The sequence below is a fragment of the Macrotis lagotis genome, chromosome 4 (genome assembly GCF_037893015.1).
Source record: "Macrotis lagotis isolate mMagLag1 chromosome 4, bilby.v1.9.chrom.fasta, whole genome shotgun sequence".
In the NCBI taxonomy this organism is placed as follows: Eukaryota; Metazoa; Chordata; class Mammalia; order Peramelemorphia; family Peramelidae; genus Macrotis; species Macrotis lagotis.
The window spans coordinates 50,117,162-50,139,600 of record NC_133661.1 but is presented as its reverse complement, the minus strand read 5'-3'; the positions used below and the strand labels follow the sequence as shown (position 1 = coordinate 50,139,600).

Here is a 22,439-nt window from a genome sequence, read left to right as displayed (position 1 = left end):
GACCTATATAAATATATATGTATATTTACACTAAGAAAATTTATAACATCTTTTTATTTTAATTTTTTAATTGATATTTTGTTTTTCCAATTACATGGTATGAGTTTTTCAACATTCATACATTTGCATAGTTATAAGTTATACATTTTCTACCACCCTTCCCACCCCCCTCAAGTAGTCTATTCTTGGCTGCAAAGGTTTTATTTATACAAGAACAAGATTATCAAAATTATCTATTTTATTCTTCAACCATGCTCTCACTATATAAATGTAGTTCAAGCTCTGATACTACAGAATCTGCTTTCTTTACATCTTTTTTTTTCCTGGTTTCTTTGAAGTTCCTGACCTCTTTTGTTCTTTCTTTTTTCTGACTCAGTAAGATAATTTTTTTAGTAACTTCATTGGAATGGCTTTTGTCATTTTTTATTATATTGTCAGAAAAACTGAGAAATTGACTACCTCTCAGATAGGATGTGATTGGGTTGGAATACTGCTGTGGTATAGGAAATAATGAACTGGTTGATTTAGAAAAACATGGAAAGACTTGGACTTTAGAAGGAAGATGCTATCCACTTTCAGAGAAGTGGATGTCAAGTGGAAATAAGCATAGTATGGTCTTACAGATATGTATATGAGTGTGTTTATATGTTATGTTTATGAATATCTATTTATATGTATATTTCTGTGTGTGTGTGTGTGTGAGAGAGAGAGAGAGAGAGAGAGAGAGAGAGAGAGAGAGAGAGAGAAATGATCTTTAGAGGACCTTCAGGCATTTCTTATGAGAAGACCAGAGCCAAGGAGAAACTCTGTAACATACAATGTGTAATCTTTATTGTAACTTCATGGTATTTAAGTTGTTTTTCTCTTCTTACTTCAAGATTTTTCTTCTTAACTTGAGAGCTATGATATTCCACTAAGTTTTCCACTAATCTCTTTGAGGTGATGCTCAGGGGATTTTTTCTTTTTTATATTTTGATGTTGACTTCTTATTCTTATTATCTATTTGGGCAATTTTCCTTGATAATTTCTTCTAATGCTGTATCTAGATTTTTTTTAAATTGAAATTTTCAGGTAGTTCAACTAATCTTGTTTTTTCTCCTCAGTCTTTTTTCCAGATCCATTACTTTTCTAATAAAATGTTTCATCTTCTCTTCTGTTTTTTTCCTCCTTTGATTTTGTCTTATTATCTCTTGGTGTCTTAGAACATCTTTATCTTCCCTTTGCCCATTTCTAATTTTCAAGGGATTATTTTCTTCCTTAAGTTTTTTTTTTTTTCTATTCAGCCACCAAAAGTTTATTAAGCCCTTAACCTCTTGCAGGATAGGCCTTGTTGGGTGCTCTGGGGAACTACAAAGTTGGATGAGATATAGAGACATAGGCCCTGCCCTCATAGAGCTTGCAATCTAACAGCATTAGCTAGAGTACAGATTATCCCATAAGTTCATTCAATGTAGAAAGACTTGCTTGCATCAAAGAAAACATTCTAAGCTATGAGTAGCATATGAAAAAATGCCCCAAGTCACTAATAATTAGAGAAATGTAAATTAAAATAACTCTTGAAGTTCTACTTCAATGAGTTAGAAAACAAGTGCTTTGTGAGGGGGTGAAGGTGGAAATCAGGACAAGTTTCCTGGAAGAGGTCTTAAGCTCTTAAGGTTTTGATTCTCTATTTCTAGTTGGTTGACTTTCTTTTCATAATTTTCTTGATTTTCTTGAATTGCTCATATTTTTTTTTAGATTTTTTTCTTGATCTGTCTTATTTGATTTTTAAAGCCTTTTTAAGGTTTTTCCAAGAACTCTTTTTTGTGTTTGGGACCATTTGATGGTGACTTTTTACCTGTTACCATCCTCTGAACATGAATCCAGATCTTCTCTAGCCCCATAGTAACTACCTATGTCTGGGTTTTTCTTCTTTGCTTACTCATTGTTTTATTTTATTTTATTTTATTTTATTTTATTTTATTTTATTTTATTTTATTTTATTTTTAGCAGCTATTAATGTAATCATGTTGTAATCTGGAAATATAGGGAATGATGCCCCTAGCTTCAAGTCCTTCTTAATGTTATTTTCTGAGATCTGTTTCAGGGCCATTCCTTGATCTTTCCTCTCCACTTCTAAGTCATGGCTAGGTCTCCCAACCCTACAGTCCTGCAAATACTCTTGTTCCCTGCAGTCTCTTGGGATGGCTGTAAACTACAACTGCCTCTCTATCCTGCAACTGAAACTAGGGACTCTGCTCTCCTGCAGGTGCCCCCAGCCTGCAGGGTCCTTTCCCCTCAATACTGTCCTCATCAGGTATGTGCTAGCTCCTCCCAGCAGCCACAACTAGGTATGTGGTCAACACACGTATGCTTGCTGTTCCCAGACAGTGGAAGGTCCTTAAGTCTGCTATGCAGTCTGTAAACCCCCACACTGTCTGTGAGTTGAAAGTTTCTATGACTGAGGCTGCCTCTTACCCCCAGCTGACCTCCAGGGCTTGTAGTTTGTTGATTCTGCAGGGTCAGCCTAGAGGCCTTTGTGCTTCATTCCAGCCAAATCACCAACTTGGGTCTTCTCAAATTGTCTTAGAAGGACCAGCCACCATTTATTTCTGCTGCTCAGAAACTATTTTCTGATTTTTTTGTGGAAGAAATTTGGAGAGCTGAAAGTTTTCTGACCTACTTCGCCAACTTCCCAGAATCTCTCCCACTGGTCAAGCTTTTCACAAAACCAGTTTCACCTTCATCCCAAGATAAAGAATCAAGACAAGCTTTTGAAAAGACTGATAGGGCACCAGGAATTATACCCTCATGATCCCAGCGCTTCATACTGACTAGGACCTTAAGATCTCATCTAAGCCAGCACTTGCCTTTACTGTCTTTGTGTTGTGTAATGCCTGAGGCTGACTTTTATTGACTCTGAATGCAGAGTTCCATGTGAGGAAAAATACTGTCTTTAGAAAGATTTACATTAAGTTTAGGGTTCTTTAGCTTTTAGAGCTTAAAATATGTGGGCATCTATAATATTACCGGTTTTGATTCTGTTTTCCTATAAAAGGAAGATGTCTTTGTTATCTTCTTATGGAGGAGGGGGAGAGGGCAGTCAGAATTAAGTGACTTGCCTAGGGACACATAACTAGTTAGTGTCTTAAGTTAGATTTGGACTCAGGTCAACCTGACTTCACCGTGCCACTTAACTGCCCCCAAACTCCTTTATTATCTTGAAAGCTCAGCCCATAATTCTCTTCCAAGTTCTTTCTGTACTTGATTGATTTTTATCATGAGGATCTGGAAAAAAGAACATTCCCATTTATGGGTGCTGGCTTTTTTTTTTTTAGGTTTGTTTTTTTTTTTTTGCAAGGCAATGGTAACCGGTTAAATAGCTTGCCCAAGGCCACACAGCTATGTAATTATTAAATGTTTGAGGCTGGATTTGAATTCAGGTACGCCTGACTCCAGGGCCGGTGCTCTATCTACTGTGCCACCTAGCCGCCCCTATGGGTACTGGCTTTTTGAGAGAAATCAAAGAGACCTAGATTCCCAGACTGCAGAATGTGAGAACTAGAAACACCACCAACCTTCTAGTATGATATTTACCCAAAAAAGAATCACCACCCAAAATGTACTTGACAAGTGGTCCTCCAGCCTCTGTATAACCCAGCAACCTTTACTGAGCACCCTTTAAGAACATGATTCTTAGCTGCTTGGGAGTGAACTTTTCTGATGTAGTGACCTTTTAAGGAGGCATTATGGTGTCAAAGAGAAAGTGCTGGGCTAGGAGTCAGGAGACCTGTGGGTCAACTTTTCTACTGACTCACTGTAGGATCTGGAGCAAGTCATTAAACCTCTCTGAGCTTTGGTTTTCTCATATATAATGAGATTCATACTATTTACTTTTAGGGTGTGTGGAGAGTCGATGAAGGTGGAGAGATGTGAGATTTAAATAAAATAAATGAGTTGATGATACAATGAGGTATAAAAAAGTCTCTATATACATGAAGGATTTCTCCTATAAGGTCCCCAAAGAAACCCAAGTTAAGGGAAAATGAGTGACTGGTATGTCTCTGTAAGAGGTGAGGGAAGAAGGTGGGATTTTCCTGCAATCACAATGAGCTATTCGTGGACATCTGTTTTGAGATTGGGAGGAAAAAGGAATGTGGGTTGCTTAAACAATGTCATTCTCTTTCTCCTTAGCTTGGCTCTGGCCCTATGAGGAGACAGTCCGGAAATGTGCTCGTAGTTGGTCATCAGCTATCCGACTCATGGAGAAGAACCCCCAGTTCACATTTGCCTGCTCTCAGGTAGGAGGAAGATACCAGGATTTTCCTCTGACATGGCCCTTTAGCCCTCTTCTCTGAGTGTAAGCTTCAGTGTAGGGGAAAGTATTTGGACTTTTGTTTCTGAGGACCTCCATAACCCAAAGGGTGGAAGCTTCCAGTTATGCTCTGGTCATTGGTTGGAAGTATCATTGATTGAATCCTGGGGCCCAAGTCTTCACCCAAAGGTTTCCCATCTTTATTCTTGCACAAAGATTAGCTTAATGGAAATTTGCCTAGCCTATTTTATGGGAATCTGACATCCTTGTTGAACTAGAACTTCACTCCAATTTGTAAGAAAAGGATTGGGACTTCAGGTCTAGTTTGAGCCATGGTGAGTCAGGAGGGAGAGCAATGAATTAATTCATTTTCTTGCTGAGGCTGACTTTTTTGCCCTCTGACTCATGCTGTCTAGGGCTGAGGAACTAAAACTCTTTACAAGAGAACTGTTAATATTGTTTATTCTCCATTCCAGGCACAACAGTATGAGTGGGTGAAGAGGTTCTACCCAACTTTATATAACCAGGTCAAGGAGTATGTCCAAGCAGGACAGTTTATTCCAGTGGGTGGCACTTGGGTCGAGATGGTAAGACCTGGGCATGTCCCTGGCTGACACATCCTCCCTTCCTGATCTTCCCTTCTTTCTACCTCCATCATTTCTGAGGATACTCCTTGTGACAAAGAGTCTATTTCTCTTAGGTGATTTCAACCAGCCATTATGTTCACCCTTGATTATTGTCAGTATAATCATATTGTTTTCTTCCTCCATTTGGCTTTTCTTTCTCCTTAAGTAAATTCTTTGTTGAGTTGAATTGAATCATTAAGTTGAAGGCTTTATTGAGTCCTCTGTTGATCCCCATTATAGTTAAGCTTATAAATGACAGAGAGGAGAAATGGACAAGTCTTTTTATTTGGGGAACCCTCAGACTGATTGAGGAAAGAAGACCCACACAATCAATTAGTCACCAAGCATTTATTGTACAGCTACTGCTTGCCAGGCCCTATTGTACTCTGCAGAGCATACAAAGGCAGGAAGACATACTTAGATCCTCTTAGGAGGGTCCCCAGTTCAGAACAGGAAAGCCAATGACATTTGTTTCTGGGGCATCTTATGTTCCCTTTTCTTCCCTACCTTTTCAGTCCTTTCTTGGTCCTCTTCCCTTCCCGTTCCAACTCAACTTTCCAGTTCTCACAGGCTATTTAGACTAAGGTGGGAGTTATTGAAGGATCTTTTTTTCAGGAGGGATTTGTAGAGAATGAGATCCTATTCTCAAGACAGAAAAAAAAAACCTTTCCTGGTCCTCACCTACTCTGCTTCTCCACAAATCTGCCCCAGATCCCTAGAGTGACATGGTTGGGCCAGAAGAAGAGACTCCCAGAGACTGTATCATCCTTCATTCTCTGTCTCAAGGGTGACCTTGATGCCACCCATCCCTTAGGGGAGGAGTAAGTGATGCTCAGAATTGTCTCTGCTGAGTAGTAATATTTCATTTAGCAAACATTGATTAAATACCTACTGTTGACAGAGACCTAGGTCCTAGGGGAAACAAAGTTTAGATGAGACATGGTACCTATGTTCTTGGAGCATCCAGCCTTATAGTTAGGTATAAATAATTATGATACATAACATTATATGATGAAGTTTTGTTAAGTTTGTTGTTTCTCAGGGACCCCCAATGGGGTTTTTCTTGGCAGAAATCCTGGAAGAGTTTGCCATTTCCTCCTCCAGCTCATTTTACAGATGAGGAAACTGAGGCAAGCAGGGTGAAGTGACTCGCCCAGGGTCACAAAAGTAGTAGTGTTTGAGGCCAGAATTGAACTCAGGTCTTCCTGACTACAAATCTGGTGCTCTATCCACTGCATCATCTAGCTGGCCCAATAAGTGAATCAGAAAATCGCAAAACAAAATGCTGTAGGAGATTATAAAGCTACAGTGGAGGGGATTAGAGAAAGTTATCTGAAGGAAATAACATTTTATTTATAAGTTGGAGGGGGCATTCTAGACCCAGAGAGCTGATCCAGAGAGACTGTTCAGAGGCCCTTGGTAGTTTGTGTGGGCTCAAGAGTTAGAGAGGCAGCATGCTGCCAGATTCTGAAGGAATTGGACCACTAGGCATTTTTCAGGAGAAAATAAGGAGTAAGCAGCAGGCTTTTGATTAGAAGAACTCTGTGACTAGGCTGTATTGTTTAACCAGCGACCTGAAGGGCTATTTGGAGGTGGTCAAAGACCTTCTAGAAGGCAACAGCGGCCAACATAAGTGGTAATGGAGGCCCTGTGAGGGTGTGGCCAGAATTGCCAGAAAGATGCTAATGAAAGAGATGAAGGGATGAAGGTGATAGGACCTGAATACTGACTGAGTGGTGGTACCTCAGAAGTTGTGAAGACCATGATGAATAAGTTTGGAGGGAAGATCATAAACTTAGACTGGGCATGTTGTAGAATTTTGAAATAGGCCATCCTACCAGGGACCCCAATCTAGAGATGTGGGTCTACGGCTTAGAAGATAGACCCAAGGGTAAAAACAGAGGACAGGGGAGTCATCTAGGTAGAGGTGGAGGGTGAAATTATAGGGGTGAAGGAGGCTCTTATTGTGGGGTGGCTTTTGCTCACTCAGGATGGGAATCTTCCCAGTGGAGAGTCCATGGTGAGACAGTTCCTTCAAGGACAGAATTTCTTCCTTCAGGAATTTGGGAAAGTGTGTTCTGAAGTAAGTCCTTCTTCTTCCATCTTCCTTCCGCCCCTGCCCCTTGCTGGGTGACACTGGGTCCAGGGCTGCCCAAAGGAGCCTGAATCCCAATGGCAGGTCGGGCCTGGGGAAAGAGGAAGAGAACAATGACCCTGAAGGGGTGGGGAGAAAGGAGGGAAAGGGGCTGGGTAGGGTCTTGAGTCTAGTCTTGGTAGAAACCAACAGACTCTTGTTCTGCTCAGTTCTGGCTTCCAGACACATTTGGATACTCACCCCAACTCCCCCAGATCATGCGTGGCTGTGGCATCCAGCGCTTCCTGACACAGAAGCTGAGCTGGAACTTGGTGAACTCCTTCCCTGTTAGTGAGGAGGACTTGGAGGGCAGGGCATGGGAGGACATGGGGTGACTCCCAAAGAATCCAGGGGAACCAAGCCTAGCTAGCTGTTACTTGTGGTGGATAGAAGGGTCAACTCAGTCATCATAGAATCGATTTCAAGAAAGAGCTAGTACGAAGCTCTCCCTTCAGACAGGGTCACAGTCACCTTTTGCAGGTGAGGAAGCAGATTCAGATATATGACATGCTGCCTCTGGGAGTCACTCCCACTGGGATTAGAGGGTTCATGCCTCAGTCAAGGATGGCGACAGTTTGGTGAAATATCTTGGTGTGCTCCTTAGGCCCCCACCATTTGTTTTCCCTGCCCTGCTTTGAGAGCTCTTGCCCACCCACAGAGAACCCTTAGGGTTTAGCCTTTACCCATTTTCTTTATTTCCTGCACTGAGTTGCCCCTCCCTCTTTGTCTCCCTGCTTTGTCCTGACAGCATCATACATTCCTCTGGAAAGGAATTGATGGCTCCCGGGTATTGGCCCACTTTCCTCCTGGGGATTCTTATGGGATGGAAGGCCGTGTAGAAGAGGTGAGCCTGGGAATATGGATATAGGGCTATTCAGGGTATCTCTGTCCCTGGGCTAGGCTTGAGTGTGATGTATTTGGGGTGTGATGATTTCCTCCAGGTGCTGAAAACCATGAACAACAACCGAGACAAAGGGAGAGTGAACCACAGTGCCTTCCTTTATGGGTTCGGGGATGGTGGTGGTGGCCCCACCCAGACTATGCTAGACCGGCTGGAACGTATGAAAGATACAGATGGACTGCCCAGGTCAGAGACCCTGTTCGCTGCCCTTCTGTCTCCTGTTCCCTTGGCACTCTCACACAAGGCTTTTGCTCTCAGAATCCTGACAGAGGAATCAAATAGAGTAAATCATATCTTGGCTTTGAAGAGAAAGGCTGAAAACCCAACCAAGGGAAAAACTATTGCTCCAAAGGCATTATTACTAGAATCCCATTTAGGTGAAGAGATTTGTGGCCTTTATTTGGCTGGGGTGGGCAGAGTTGGACACATACCTTTTGTCTGCTTGTTCTTACCTAGTGGGAGGGAGCTGGATAAGATGCCCCCCCCAGATCCCTTTCAGGGAGAAGATACCCGAAGTTGCTGGGGCCCAGGCACTTCCTTCTCTCACAGCCCTCACTTTTGGTATCTTTTTCTAGGGTATATTTCTCTACACCAGAACGGTTTTTCTCATTACTAGAGAGGGACACAGGACAACTTTGCACTTGGGCAGGGGAATTGTTCCTTGAACTTCACAATGGCACCTATACCACCCATGCTCAGGTAAGCCATTTCTAGCAAAAGGTGGGGGAATTTAGAGAGGAATTCTTCTTTCACACTCTCTCTCTATCCTTAGGGAGCTCACAGTCTAATTGGGGAGACAAGAGAAGCAGAACTTTACAAGTCAGTAGAATCAAGCATTAGAATCAAGTGGTTGTTAGGCTTCAAAATATGTAGAAATTGTGAGGAGATGAAATCAGGGTGGCCTCAAAGGGAGGGTCATGTGAAATTGCCTGGAGGAAGTGAGACTTGATTTGGGTTCTGAAAAATAAGTAGGGTTTGGGTAGGAGATGAGCAGAAAGAGAATTCGAGGTGAAGGAAGAACCATGTTAGGAAAGGCCCAAAGGGTCAACAAGCATCTGTTAAAAGAACCAAGCACTATCCTAACCAATGAGGATTCAAAGAAAACCAAAAACAGCTCCTGCCCTTAAGAAGCTTACATTGTAATGGGGAAGTATCCCACCTGAATCAGAACAGACAAGATGAACATAGAGATGGAAAATTAGCTGGGAGGAAAGAACACTGATGTCTGGGAGGACCAGGAAAGGCCTTCTGTGGATGGTGTTCTGAGGTGACTCTTCAAGATTCTAAGAGGTGGAGGTGGAGGTGGAGAGGGAGATCAGAGCAACAATAAGAGCTAGTCGGCCTAGCAGATGGACAGCTGGCCTTAGTCCTGCCTCGGAAACACACTAGCTGTCCGACCCTGAGCAGTCTGCTGCCCCTCTCTAGGACCCAGTTTCTTCAGGTGGATTCCAGGGTCCCTTCCAAGGCCAACTTTGTGGGAACAGCTATAGAGCAGTGGGGCTAATGGAGAGCCAGGAAGGGGCCAGCTTGTGAAATGAACCTAGTCTCTGCAAGGGAACATGAGAGAGTAGAATGCAGCATCAAGTTGTTTAAGTCTTTTGTTCTTTAATACATCAGAAGGTTCCCTTCATTTCTTAGTCAACAGTCTTCATGATTTATTGGAAACAAAAATGATTATTGCTTAGGGCTAAACCTGAGGTGAGCCTTTCCAAATTTAAAATCATTATATCATCTCCAGACCACAATGAGGCATCAGAATAAGGTTTATGGGAAAGGAGGAGTGTATCATAGAATTGTAGAGCTGAAGTCTGAAAAATATGGCCATGAAGGAGATAAGACTGGAAAGGAAGATGATAGCTAGACTATCGATGCTACTTAAGGAGTTCAACATTTATTCTGTGTGAGTGACAAAATTTTGAAATTTTTTGAGCAATGGAACTGGCACGCAGAATTGATTGGAATAAGGAAAGTCAGAGAGAAACCAGCTGGTAGGAATAAGGTTCAGGTCCAGTGGAACACAGGATACAAATGCACAAGACCCAGGGAGCAGAGACTGTAGCCTCTGGCCCATCCACAAATGCCCTCCTTTCCCCTGCCTCCCTTCATTCCTGTCTTCAGATCAAGAAGGAGAACCGGAATTGTGAGCAGATCCTGCATGATGTGGAAATCTTGAGCAGCCTGGCCTTAGCACGCAGTGAAACTTTCCAGTATCCTTCTGCAGAGTTGCAGCACCTCTGGAGGTGAGATCTTCCCTTTATGCCTGTCCCTGGGAGAGGCTGGTGTCTACACAGGCTTGGCCTGTAGGTGCCAACTTGCTCCCCTAGCATAGCATATTAGCAACCTCTCCTGACTGTGTGGCTTCTGCTCTCTTGCTCTCCCTCCTATCCTTCTTTCTCCTTTAATGTCCACAGACTCTTGCTCCTAAACCAGTTCCATGATGTGCTTCCTGGAAGCTGTATCCAGCAGGTGGTGGATGATGCTCTGAAGTACTATGGAGGTGAGAGAAGAGAAAGGCCCCTGCAGCTGCTCAGCTCCACCTTCCTGCCCTCAAACATACTGGCTGAGTTCCCACATCTTGCCCCAATTTCCCCAACTGTTATGTAGAACTAATAGTGTGTTAAGAAGATGACTATGGAATTGGGGTGCAGAATTGAGTGGAGAAAGACTTGGAGACAGGAGAGCCATCTCTCAGGGCTGAGATAAGGTAGGAAGAAGGGAATGACTCTTAAAAAGACTTTTCAAGTGCCATCCCATTGGGCTCCTCCTCTTCTTTGTTTTGGGAATTTAGGCAAGGACTGGAGACTTTGTCTCCTCACTTATCAAATGAGACAATCCAATCAGATGATAGATATCCAAGATCATTTCCAGACCATGGGCAGGGCTGTTCTTTGAGGGCAAGGTCCTCACACTCTGTCTACTAATTGTCAGAGCACCAAGTGGAGGAAAAGAAAACAGGATGAGAGCAAGAGCTCGTGGAGGATAGGAAAAAGCTGATGCAGGTGGAATGACTTGGAGGCCAGCCTACCTGCAATTACAGGACTGGGACCAGTGCTCCTTAGTTCAGTAAAAATTCACCAAGGATTTGTTCATGACATATCAAGTGCCCAGCCTTACTGGTGGGAAGATAGGAAGAAAAGCTGTAGCTCTTGGCCTCAGACAGTAATTTGGATTCAAGTAGTTAGGAGGAGGTGCAGCTGGAGCTGGCATTTGAAAAATTGGTGAAGGGTAGGGAAGGTCAGTCCAGTTGCTGTTTTTGGTGTCCTGGACCTGATGAAGTCTGTGCACCCCTTCTCAGAATCAAGTTTTTAAATGTATAAAATAAGATATAGGATTGCAACAGAAATCAATGTAGCAAAATGCAGTTATCAAAGTATGTCGAAAACAGGTTCAAAGACCCGATGCAGGGGGAGAAATGTGAGCAAAGGCCAAAAGAAGGGAGGAGGCTTTTAGAAGGTCTTGAGAGTCTCCTGTGGCCAAAGCAAAGATCCAGCCAGGAAGCCTCAGAGTTGAAGTCTGGAGAAGTGGGGCCAACAGATATTATGAAAACTTATGAAAACCAGGCTAAGGACTCTGGGCACTGAAGGTTAAACAACAGGTTTTATATGATAAAATGCTAGGGGTAGTAGCATACAAGAAAGAGGAAAGGCCAGGGGGACTGGGCTGTTTAGGGACAGTTTCCTCAAAGTGCTACTGAAGATGGAGCCCCCCCCCCCCAAGTCCCTTGGGTGCAAGTTCAGATTCTGTGAATCCATTCCTGGCCCACTTCCTAACTCTGGGGTTTGTTGCATGTACTGTTGTTTCCCAGATGTGATGCAGATGTGGTTTTCTCTACCTCCTTTCCCCACAGAGATTCGAAGTAGTGGCTCCCATCTTCTAAAGGCTGCATTTCGGTCTCTCTGTGGAGAGCCAGGCTCTCGAGATCTGAGCTCATCACACAACTTCCTCATCTTCAATACCCTGTCCTGGGAGCGCACAGAAGTGGTGGCCCTGCCAGGAGCCAGTGGTGCTGAAAACCCGGGTACATAGACATTGTCCCCAGAGGTCCCCTATTCTGGGAGGGGAGAGGCCTTGTGTCCTCAAATGAGGGCTGGAAGGGACCACTAAAAACATTTAGGTTTAAATGGGGGAAAAGTACCTGCCGGGAAGGCTTCAAGGTGAGTGGGGTATGGGGTATGGATGGGAGAGAGCCAAGAAGAGGATGGGAGGCTCCTTCTGGAGCCAAGAGCTTTGGGGCAGACCAAAGAGCCTCCAGCCTGGAACAGGAACGGAGCTCTGTCTGCAAATCCTGGGCTTGGTGTGGGGGTTATGTGGAGGAACAGACTGCTGTCTCTCTCGCACCCCCACCCCAGGAGCCTCCATTTGGATTGACCTTCAGAGAGCTCCTGAGGGGAATGCAAGGAATAGACAGGAGTAATCAATCTCGAGAAGGGCTGAGCGGCACATTACGTCAGAGAGGATGCCTTTCCTCATCCCGGCAGTCATCCTCTGTCCTAACTGGCCCCAGTATTCAGCTCCAGCTTGGGGTTCCCTGCCCTGCGTCAGGGAGGAGGATGATGGTGAGCAGAGAAAGGACCCCAGAAGAGTTGAGTCAGCACTAATTCTTTCCCCTTCCCTCCTCGAGTCCAGTCCTGGTGACAGTACCGAGTATGGGCTACACCCAGGCCCCAGCTCCTGCCCCACCTCCTCATGCTGTCACAGTGGTACAGGAGGTAAGTAACTCCCTGGAACTGGAGGTGAGATTTAGGGGGAAGTGGGGGCTGCTATCCTGTCTGAGACCCAGTATCAAGGGCTCCCTTCTGTTCTACTGTGAAGGAAGTGATTGAGCAGCCAGGTCTTGTGGATTATCCTGGATCTATATAGCATGATCCAAGGCAGTAATAAAGTGTTGGACAACCAGGTCCCTCAACACATCCTAGGGGCATGCCACTAGAGATTTTTAACAAACTTTTGATGTGCGATCTTTGAGGAGTGCAAAAACAGAAAGCCCCTTTCCTCCAGGAGCCTCTATTCCACACATCCAAATATGTACACAAATAAGTACAATCAAGGCTAGTCTGAAGAGGGAGGGACCACCCTGAGCAGAGCCAGGGACCAGGAGGATTGATTAGTGGAAGGGAAGAGGACGCTGGCAAGGGCCAGGCAAGGGAGGGCCTGCAATGCAGGACCCAGGCCAAGGCATCAAGGGGTCAGTTTGGCCAACCATGTTTTGTTGTCCACTGTGTGCAAGGCTACATGCTGAGGAGCTTCTGTTCTACTGAGATGGCCTTGAGCTATTCAAATTAAGTGCTCTTTGGATCCATCATCCAGTCAGGTCCAAATTCACCAGGTGTCTTGTCATCTAGTTTGTCTAGCTATTTGTTCCACAAGCATAGCTTGAGAAACTATCAAGTTCTTTGCTACATAATTCAGGGGAAAGAACATTGACTAATTAGTTTGAGGACTTGGGTTCAAATTTTATCTTAAGCTTACTACTTGTATCACCTTGGAAAGATCACCTCCTCACTGTGCCTTAGTTCCCTCATCTGTAAAAGGAGGGGATGGACTAGCTAGCTTCTGCTCCCCTCCACTCTGGATCTATGATCCTATAAATCTTACAAAAGGAAATGAGGTCGTTCTCATTTAGGCTTACTCTATGAAGTCCTGCACATTGCTTTGCTTTATACATGTTCAGAAATTTCCACATAATGGAGCCTTAGATTTTCTGAGGATACTTCCTCCCTTTTCCTTTTTTTCTCTTGAAATTTTAGGTAATATTTGCCCTTCTCCAGTCCTATAGCATCATTTATTATTCCTAGACTTCCAGAGATCACTGACAGTGGCTCAGTAATTACATTTGTCAGTTTTTTTTTATTTTCCTAAGATATCATCCATCAGAGGTTGGCGACTTGAGCTCATTGAGGGAAACTAGTCTGACCCCTTCTTCGCTCATATTTGATTTCCCTGCTCTGCTAACCACTTCCGTTTTCTCTTTCCAATCTATAAAACACTTAAAAACCCAAACTAAGAGTCAGCTTCCACTCAAGACACAGTCCTCTTTCTTCTTTCATCCTTCTTTCCCTTCTAACACAGATTTTTAAAACAACCTTTTTATTGTCTTTGGCTTTTGTTGCCAGCTTCCACTTCTTCTGGCCTTTTATCCTCCTGCTACAAATGTCAGATGGATCCTGTTGCTTCTGCCTTCTTGCTCAGCTCCTTGCCCCTGTTCTCTAGAGGACTTTTGAAAACTTGTGTTAGTTGATAAGTTCCCATTGTATCCACATTGACCTTTTTTCCCTCTTCATTGGAACAATTTCTGATAGTGTTTTCAGGACTTTACTCTGAAGAATGTTACAGCCCTTTTGGATAAACTCTCCCTATAGATTATCAATCCTGTTCTTGTTTTGTTTTTGTTTTTGCAAAACAATGAGGTTAAGTGGTAGGTAACTATTAAGTGTCTGAGGTCAGATTTGAACTGAAGTCCTCCTGACTCCAGGACTGGTACTCTATCCACTGTGCCATCTAGCTGCCCCAATCAGACCTATTCTTTTGCTGAAATCTTTGAACTTTGATCTTCTTTGTCCTTTGAGAATGCACGTCAGACATTTGACTGACCTTTCCTTTTCTTTCATGAATTCTATCTTGGTCATGTCATAGGATCATAGGATCATGAGTTTAGTCTGGTCATAAACCAAGGTTGGAAAGAGAAGTTTCCCTTATTGCTTCTTCACTGATGCAAGTCTCATTTGGATCCACCATTTTTGGCACAGATCGCTTTCTGATGACAGTATAATGCTTCTGTTCCTTTGTACGTGGGTCTTCCCCAGATCTCTTCCCCCATTCCTCTCTCAGTTCCCATGATTTTTATGCCCCCACAACATTGTCACTTCTCTTTTTTCCCTTGCCCTTCCCATCTGCACAGGCTGATGGCTCCGTGACAATGGAGAATGGCATTATCCGAGCACACCTGGACTCCATGGGCCATTTAAACTCCTTGGTTTTGGTTTCTTCAGACAGGTATCTTTGACTCTTTGTTTCCCTTTTTTCTGGGGTGGCTAACTGTGCCTGCTTCCTGGAGTCCAGCCTGGAGTTGGTCAGAGGCAGAAAAGCTTAGCTCCCACTTTCATCATCACAAGACAACTTCCTACTGATTGAATCCCTGATCTCCTTATTCCAGTGAGAAGGAAGGGCTAATCAGAGTTTTATTAAATTTATTGATTATAATAGGAAATTGAAATTGTATAGAAGAGAAGAGAAAAGAGAGAGTGCCAGAATTTTCCTAGAAAAATCAGGATATGAGTGGTCTCTTTCTCACTCTCCCCCATTGCTAGCTCTGTGCATACTTTAGTTTTTGTCCTATAGGGAACAGTGGCCCCTGGAACAATCCCCTCCTTCTTGGAGCAGATTTTTGGGTATTGTGGAAAGAATACAGACCCAGGAGTTAAAAGAAAACCTATGCTTAAGTCCTGGCTTTGTCACATAACACTCTGTGACCATGGACAAGTCATTGTGAGGCATGTGCCTGGTAAAACTTAGTCTGTAGAGATGAATTCCTTCTTCTTTGCTTTCCTTGTCTCCCTACTTTCTACCCCTTTATGGGGGGAAAGCAGAGTCCTAGAGAGGGGGAGTGACAATTTATTCATTCTTTCCATTTTATTCAGGGAGACCATCCCCCGCGGTGTTTTTGGCAACCAGTTTGTGATGTATGATGACATTCCCTTGTACTGGGATGCCTGGGATGTGATGGATTATCATTTGGAGACTCGGTAAGACGCAAATATGGGCGGGGGCCCAGCTGGCTGCCTGAGCACTGAACCCCAGTACTTAACTGCTCTGAGGCCTCCATCTTGCATTTTGCCTGGGATCATGACTGAACTGCCCAACCCCTTGTTCTATGAGTCTGGGCATCACTCTGCTCCTCACCCCACTGACCACCTGTGTCCTGCAGGAAGCCAGTCACAAAACTTGACCAGCCCCTCGAGGTGGGAGTCCCAGGAGGCCTTCGAGGCAGTGTCCATTTTTCCCTGCAGCTCAGTAACCGGAGCATCCTGACACAAGAAATTGTGCTGGATGCTGCTTGTCCATATCTCCAGTTTCACACAGAGGTACCATGAAGGTCCCCGGGCCCTTGATCCCTGCCCCTTGTTCAGGAGCTCTTTGTTGGGGGAGGGAGGGCCAGCATTTCTCAGAACAAGTTACAGCAATAAGGAGGCTCTGCTGTGTTCCTCCCACCACCCTGTATTATTCCACAGGTGGACTGGTATGAGTCTCATAAGTTCTTAAAGGTAGAATTCCCTGTCTGGGCCCAGACGACCAATGCTACCTATGAGATCCAGTTTGGACATATTCAGAGACCTACACATTATAATACCTCTTGGGATTGGGCTCGATTTGAGGTGAGTTGGGAAAGTGGGAAGGAAGAATGTATTCAGGGTCTGGGATCAGAAGGCAGGACAGAGGGGTCAGTGAGAGGAGGGTGTAGGGTTAACAGTATGATAAAGCAAGAAAAGAGAATGGAGGAGCCTTCAGGGCCTGGAGAAGGCAGTGAAGGTGTATCTTCCTCAATCCCCCAGGTATGGGCCCATCGATGGATAGACCTGTCAGAACATGGCTTTGGGATGGCACTTCTCAACAACAGCAAGTATGGGGGCTCTGTTCGGAACAACATCATCAACCTCTCCCTGTAAGTCAGAGATGAAGGAGTTCAAAGCATGGGGAAGGGGAGGGCAAAACTCATGAGTTGAGGTTTTGGGGAGTTGGGATTAGCCTCCTCCTTTCTCTGGTATGGGGCAGGGAGTAGGGAGGAGGATTCCTCACTACCTAGGCTGGGTTGTTTCATCTGCTGTCTCCCTTCTCCACAGCTTACGGGCACCCAAGTCCCCTGATGCCAATGCAGATATGGGGCATCATCAATTCACCTATGCAATAATGCCACACATGGGTGAGTGTCTAGGGACTAAATATGCTCCCTCTTTTCTTCCCCTAATCCCTTCCCAATTCATGTGTTGTTAGAATAGGGGCCCAAGCCTAGATCCAACCCTGCTGTATAATCTTGAGCATTCAGGTCTCTCTTTTATTCTGGGCCCCAGGTTCTTCTTCTCTGAAATAAGGGTAGCCATACTTGCCCTCCCTAATCTCATTCTAGAAAATGAGAGGATGGGTAGGAAAACTTTCAGAAAATGGTAAATGTTATGAAGACATAAATGATGTAAATAGATTGAGGAGAAAACTATCAGACAGTAGGATTGATGTAGTTTTGAGCAGGACAGAAAGCTAGCAGTTCATTGAGGAGCAGAGGACTCCCCCCAGGCCCCTCCCCCTATCAGGAGACTATGATGCCATTCTAGGGGGTACATCTAACTCCACAGGAACATTCCAGGATTCCGGAGTCATCCAAGCTGCCTACAACCTCAGTTTCCCGCTACATGTTATACCCACTGGACCTGCCCTCTACCGACCTTGGAGTGCTTTCTCAGTCTCATCATCTGCAGTAGTGCTAGAGACTGTTAAACAGGCAAGTAGATGTGGTCAGAGCTCACTATTTTCCCCCTATTTCCAGAGGAAAAGGGCCAGGTGATGGGGTCTGAAATAAGCGAACTACCAGAAAGAATTTAATCCAGAAGTTGTTGTTTTCCTTTGTTTTTGAAGAGAGCCATGACACCGGGGAGGTGATGCCATGACATATGAACTGGATTCGAGTGAGAGAGTGCTGTCACCAGCCTCACTTCCCCCTCTGGAACCATCTGGGTTCAGTGGCCAGAGTGAGAGACCTTGACCTATTTAAGCTAAGGTCTATTAACAGGTGTTAGTTTGACTGAGGCATCACCCATTCATTGATTAAGGCTAGATAAGAAATGAAACAAAGAATGATCTCTTTTACCTAGTCAAGAAAAAAAAGAATTGATCTTAGAAACCTTCAGGGTTTCTTGCCAAAAATCAGAAACACAATCTGAGCCCCCCACATCAGGGGAATTATGAATCATAATCAAGGGAGGCTTGGGCTGGGACCTATCCTTGGCCGGTCAATGAAAGCCAGATATTGGAATTTGCTGCTTGGTCCTTTAAAAAGAGATATATAAATCCACCTGATACCTTATGAGATTTCAGTAATCGAAATTGGCATTCCTTTGGGCAGAGCCCCCACAGATAAGGGTGTGATTCCTTCTGTCCATAGAGGGAAAAGGAAGGAGGAGAACACCTTGACTCCTTCACTCCTTCCCTTCCCAGACTGTCCTAGGCAGCTGAACTTAGAGTCAAGGTCATAACCCTAGGAATGTCACCATCCAACTCTGCCTCCATTTCCCAGTCTGGGAGTAGAGTTTGGAGAGTTCCTTCTTAGTTTGAGGCCCTTGAGCATTAACCATCCTTTTCTCTCTTCCCTCAGGCAGAGGCTGGACCCCATTCACGTACCCTAGTCCTGAGATTGTATGAGGCCCACGGCAGCCACGTCGACTCCTGGCTCCAGACCTCATTCCCTGTCCAGGAAGCTTTCATGTATGTGTGGTGATCTGGGGGAGGAGGAAAGACACCTGTCCAAATCCCCCAAGCAACCTTATCTTCTTCCCTTGTCCTTCTAGCTGTGATCTTCTGGAACGCCCTGACCCTCGGCAGCGCTTGACCCTAGAGAGCTCCCGCCTAAAGCTTTCCTTCTCCCCCTTCCAAGTGGTTTCTGTACTCCTTGTGTTGCAGTCCCCAACCCTCTGATCAAGAGATAGCACCAGCATCTTGGGCCTCATCCCTCTGAAATTCCTGACCCCTAGACCTCAGTCAAACAAGAGTCCCCATCATGATCCTGACCACTTCCATGCTGGTCCCATTTAAGCATCAGGCTCCCAAAGCTAGGGGCAGTACCGTTCACCTGAGGCTCGGAGGGAAGCCAGACATGCCCTCTTATCTAGCTCCTGGGACAGTGCCACACCTCAATAGCACAACATTTATGGAGTGAGCTGCAGCTCTGTGGAGTGACTCCCCAGGGGACCAAGTGTCCACAACCTGGCCTCTCCCTGAAGAATTCCAAGGAACTGTGGGGCAAGAGCTCATCTTAACCTCTTACAATATCTCAAAGCATCCCCTTGTCTCCTTTAGCCTTTCCTTCCTTTAATTGATGTTGGCCCTTGTAAGCTGGTTTCTGATATACTGGATAGTGGACACATTTCAATCATCCCAATAAATATTTTCATTAGCCAGCCCCATTTTCATTTCTCTTGGCTTTCTCTCTAATTTGATAATCTCTCTTAAGTCTCATGGCCTATCCTTAGGAGTCCTGGGCCATCTTGTAGGAAAGACTGTGGTCTTCTTGCCCCCTTCTTCATACCAGTATTAATATCAGAGTAAACAGAGATGTCTGCTCAGAGATTCAGGTGGGCTGTCACCCATAGACCCAGACAGAAGCATTAAGGGAGCAGAGGGCAGAACTAGAAAATGACATTTAGGAGGGACCTTTGAGTGCTAGAATTTTGGAATTAGAACAAACAGTCTGTCCCTGGAGGAGGAAAAGAGAAGAAATGTGTTTCCTCCATCTACAAACTTGTTGAGCAGAGGGAGGGCTGGTGAGGATGGTGTGATGCACACCTTGAGACTGAGAGAGCATATTTTGAAAGGGTGAAAGGCTTGTAGGATCTATGGGACTTCACAGGAAGCCTTGAAAGGATAAAAAGGTCTCACAAATGAAATTCTGAAGATAGAGAGCTGTCAACAAATATTCAATGGGGGTATGGCACTAGATTTTTAGGAAGATAGGCACAGAAGGTGGCAACAAGGAGAGTTAATGGAAGATGAATATAAAAGGCCACAGCAGGTAGGAGAAATGTCAAAATGAAGTGGGCTTTCAGTCAAACTTATTGGCAATATTGGAGGGGGGAGATTAAAGGAGATAGGACAGACACCTGGTGCAAATGAGACAAATAATGAGAGAGAAGGCAGAGCTACTAGACCTGTATTTTGCTTCTCTTTTCTTTGCCAAGGAGAGTGAACTTCAGACTAAAAAGGACAGAACAAAAATGGCTGAAGAATTGGCACCTAAGGTGAATAAGGATATTGTAAGAGAGCAGCACTTGAGGAGTTCCAGTCCCCTGGCCCAGGTGTGTCTCAGAAACCTGGTGGATGTAACTACAGTCATAGCTTTATGAGTGACACGGTGAAGCTAACACAGGGTTGGGGCAAGGCAGCAGTTCCAGTTTGAAAAAAAAAACCAGTTGCCATCCTGGAAGATTTTTCTGCCAAATGATTCTAAAGCAGAAAGGAGTTGGTGTTAACAGAGTACAGGCCAGAAGAGCCATCAGAGCCTCTCATAAGACCTTGGAGGAATTGAGAACTTTCAGGTCCCTGGGGGGATGCCCCTGAAAACAGCTGAAAAAGTCTTCAAAAGCTTGAGACTGTGTCCCCAACTGTGGAAGCAAAGCCCCACCTTAACAAAGAGTTAAAATCAAGTCACAGGCTGGAGAAATGAGCAAACAACAGAAGAAAAAGAATCTGACCATAGACAATTACTGTGGTTCTATGGAGGATCAAAATGCACACTCAGAAGATCGCAAATTCAAAGTTCCTATATCCAAAGCCTCCTAGAAAAATAGGAATTGGTCTCAGGCTATGGAAGAGCTCAAAAAAGATTTTGAAAATCAAGAACGGGAGGTAGAGGAAAAATTGGGAAGAGAAATGGGAGCGATATGGGAAAATCAGCTGCTTAGTGAAGGAGATATAAAAAATACTGAAGAAAATAACATCTTAAGAACCAATTTGGGTTAAATGGAGAAAGCAATCCAAAAGGCCAATGAAGAGAAGAATGCCTTAAAAAGCAGAATGGGGGGTGGCATTAGGTGGTACAATGGATAGAGCACCGGCCCTAGAGTCAGGAGTACCTGAGTTCAAATCTGGCCTCAGACACTTAAAGACCCTAGCTGTGTGACCTTGAGCAAGTCACTTAACCCCATTTGCCTTGCCAAAAAAAATTGGCCAGATGGAAAAGGAGATAACAGAAACTCTCTGAAGAAAATAATTCCTTCAAATGTAATAATAATGTTTTCCTTAAAGAAGATCACATTAGGGAGGTGATACCATGACAAGCGCATTAATTGGATTGGAATTGGGGGGAGGGGGGCTGTGCTAAGTCACCAGCCTCACTTTCTCCTCCAGAGCCACCTGGATCCAGTGGCCAGATAGGAATCAGGATGACTGGAGATGACCTTGGATGGGAGGCAGTCAGCGTTAAGTGACCTGCCCAAGATCACACAGCTAATAAGTGTCAGAAGTTGGATTCAAACTCCCGTCCCCTGCACCAGTGCTGTCCATTGCACCATTTAACTGCCCTTTCCTTCTCCTTCAAATGTAGACTGGAGCTAAGGAAAGCTGATGACTTTGGGGAAAACAAAACCAAAAGAATAAAAAAACTAGAAGAAAATGTTAAATAATGTAATCAGAAAAACAACTCTCCTGGAAAACATATCCAGGAGAGATAATTTAAAAATCATTGGACCACATGAAAGCATGTAGTTGGCAGAAAAAAAAAACATCATATTTCAAGAATTTCTCCAAGAAAATTGGAGATTTCTGATATCTCAGAAGCAGAGGGTAAAATAGAAATTGGATCCACCTCAATCTGAAAGAGATCTCAAAAATAAAAAATCCCAGGAATATTATATCTAAATTCCAGAACTCCCAAGTCAAGGAGAAAATATTACAAATATCCAGAAAGAAATAATTCCAATAACACAGAACTACCATCAGGATTTCATAGGATTTGGCAGTGTCTACATTAAAAACTCGTAGGGCTTGGAATATGATATTCTGGAAGACAGAAGAGCTTAGATTACAACCAAGAATCAACTCCCCAGCAAAACTGAACATCCTCTTTCAGAGGAAAAGATGGACATTCAATGAAATAAGGGATTTTCAAACATTCCTGTTGAAATGACCAGAGCTGAAAAGAAAGTTTGATCTCCAAATACAGAACTCAGGTGAAGCATAGAGAGGGTAGACAGGAAGGGCTAATTTAATGATAGGGAATTTAATGATATTGAACTGTGGGTATTCCTTCATGGGAAGATGATACTGATAACTCAAATGAACCATCTCAATTAATAGATCAATTAGAAGAAGCATATATACACAAGGTTCAGGAGGGAGCTGAATACGAAGGTATAATTTATTTTAAAAAGATGGAGTTAATGGGCAAGAGGAATGTACTGGGAGGGAGGGAAAGAATGGGGTAAGTTATTTCACATAAAAGAGGCAAAAAGTTTTTTCAGTGGTGTGGAAGGCAGGAAGGTGAGGGGGACATTCTCATTGGAAGTGACTCAGAGGAGTGGAAATAACACACACTCAATAGGGTATAGAAATCTATCTTATCCTAGAGGAAAATAGGAGAGGAAAAGGGCTGGGAGAAAGGGGACAGGGAGGGGAGGGGGAGTAAGTGATAGAAGAGAGGGAAGATAGTGGGAGAAAGTGGACACACTTGAGGAGGGACAGGGTGAAAGGAGAGAGAGAATAGAATAAGTGGAGGTAGAGGGAATA

At 44.2% G+C, this 22,439-nt stretch overlaps 1 protein-coding gene across 5 annotated transcripts in view; it reads left to right on the top strand.

Moving 5' to 3' along the window:
- Window positions 1–22,103, top strand: part of MAN2C1 (mannosidase alpha class 2C member 1) — a 35,397-nt gene extending 13,294 nt beyond the window's left edge. For 4 of the 5 annotated variants that reach the window (XM_074232749.1, XM_074232751.1, XM_074232750.1 and 1 more), the window contains 20 exons: window positions 4,174–4,280; window positions 4,771–4,881; window positions 6,911–7,003; window positions 7,225–7,341; window positions 7,803–7,898; window positions 7,996–8,141; window positions 8,531–8,654; window positions 10,074–10,195; window positions 10,367–10,452; window positions 11,803–11,973; window positions 12,582–12,664; window positions 14,854–14,948; window positions 15,593–15,697; window positions 15,880–16,036; window positions 16,184–16,327; window positions 16,505–16,614; window positions 16,793–16,872; window positions 17,300–17,449; window positions 18,320–18,425; window positions 18,509–22,102. In XM_074232749.1, coding sequence (XP_074088850.1) covers window positions 4,174–4,280; window positions 4,771–4,881; window positions 6,911–7,003; window positions 7,225–7,341; window positions 7,803–7,898; window positions 7,996–8,141; window positions 8,531–8,654; window positions 10,074–10,195; window positions 10,367–10,452; window positions 11,803–11,973; window positions 12,582–12,664; window positions 14,854–14,948; window positions 15,593–15,697; window positions 15,880–16,036; window positions 16,184–16,327; window positions 16,505–16,614; window positions 16,793–16,872; window positions 17,300–17,449; window positions 18,320–18,425; window positions 18,509–18,635 — 2,330 coding nt within the window. In that variant the 3' untranslated portion in view covers window positions 18,636–22,102. Of the gene's footprint in view, window positions 1–4,173; window positions 4,281–4,770; window positions 4,882–6,910; window positions 7,004–7,224; window positions 7,342–7,802; window positions 7,899–7,995; window positions 8,142–8,530; window positions 8,655–10,073; window positions 10,196–10,366; window positions 10,453–11,802; window positions 11,974–12,581; window positions 12,665–14,853; window positions 14,949–15,592; window positions 15,698–15,879; window positions 16,037–16,183; window positions 16,328–16,504; window positions 16,615–16,792; window positions 16,873–17,299; window positions 17,450–18,319; window positions 18,426–18,508 lie in introns of all 5 variants that reach the window. The other variant, XM_074232753.1, reaches the window with a different exon arrangement.
- Window positions 22,104–22,439: the final 336 nt, after the last annotated feature.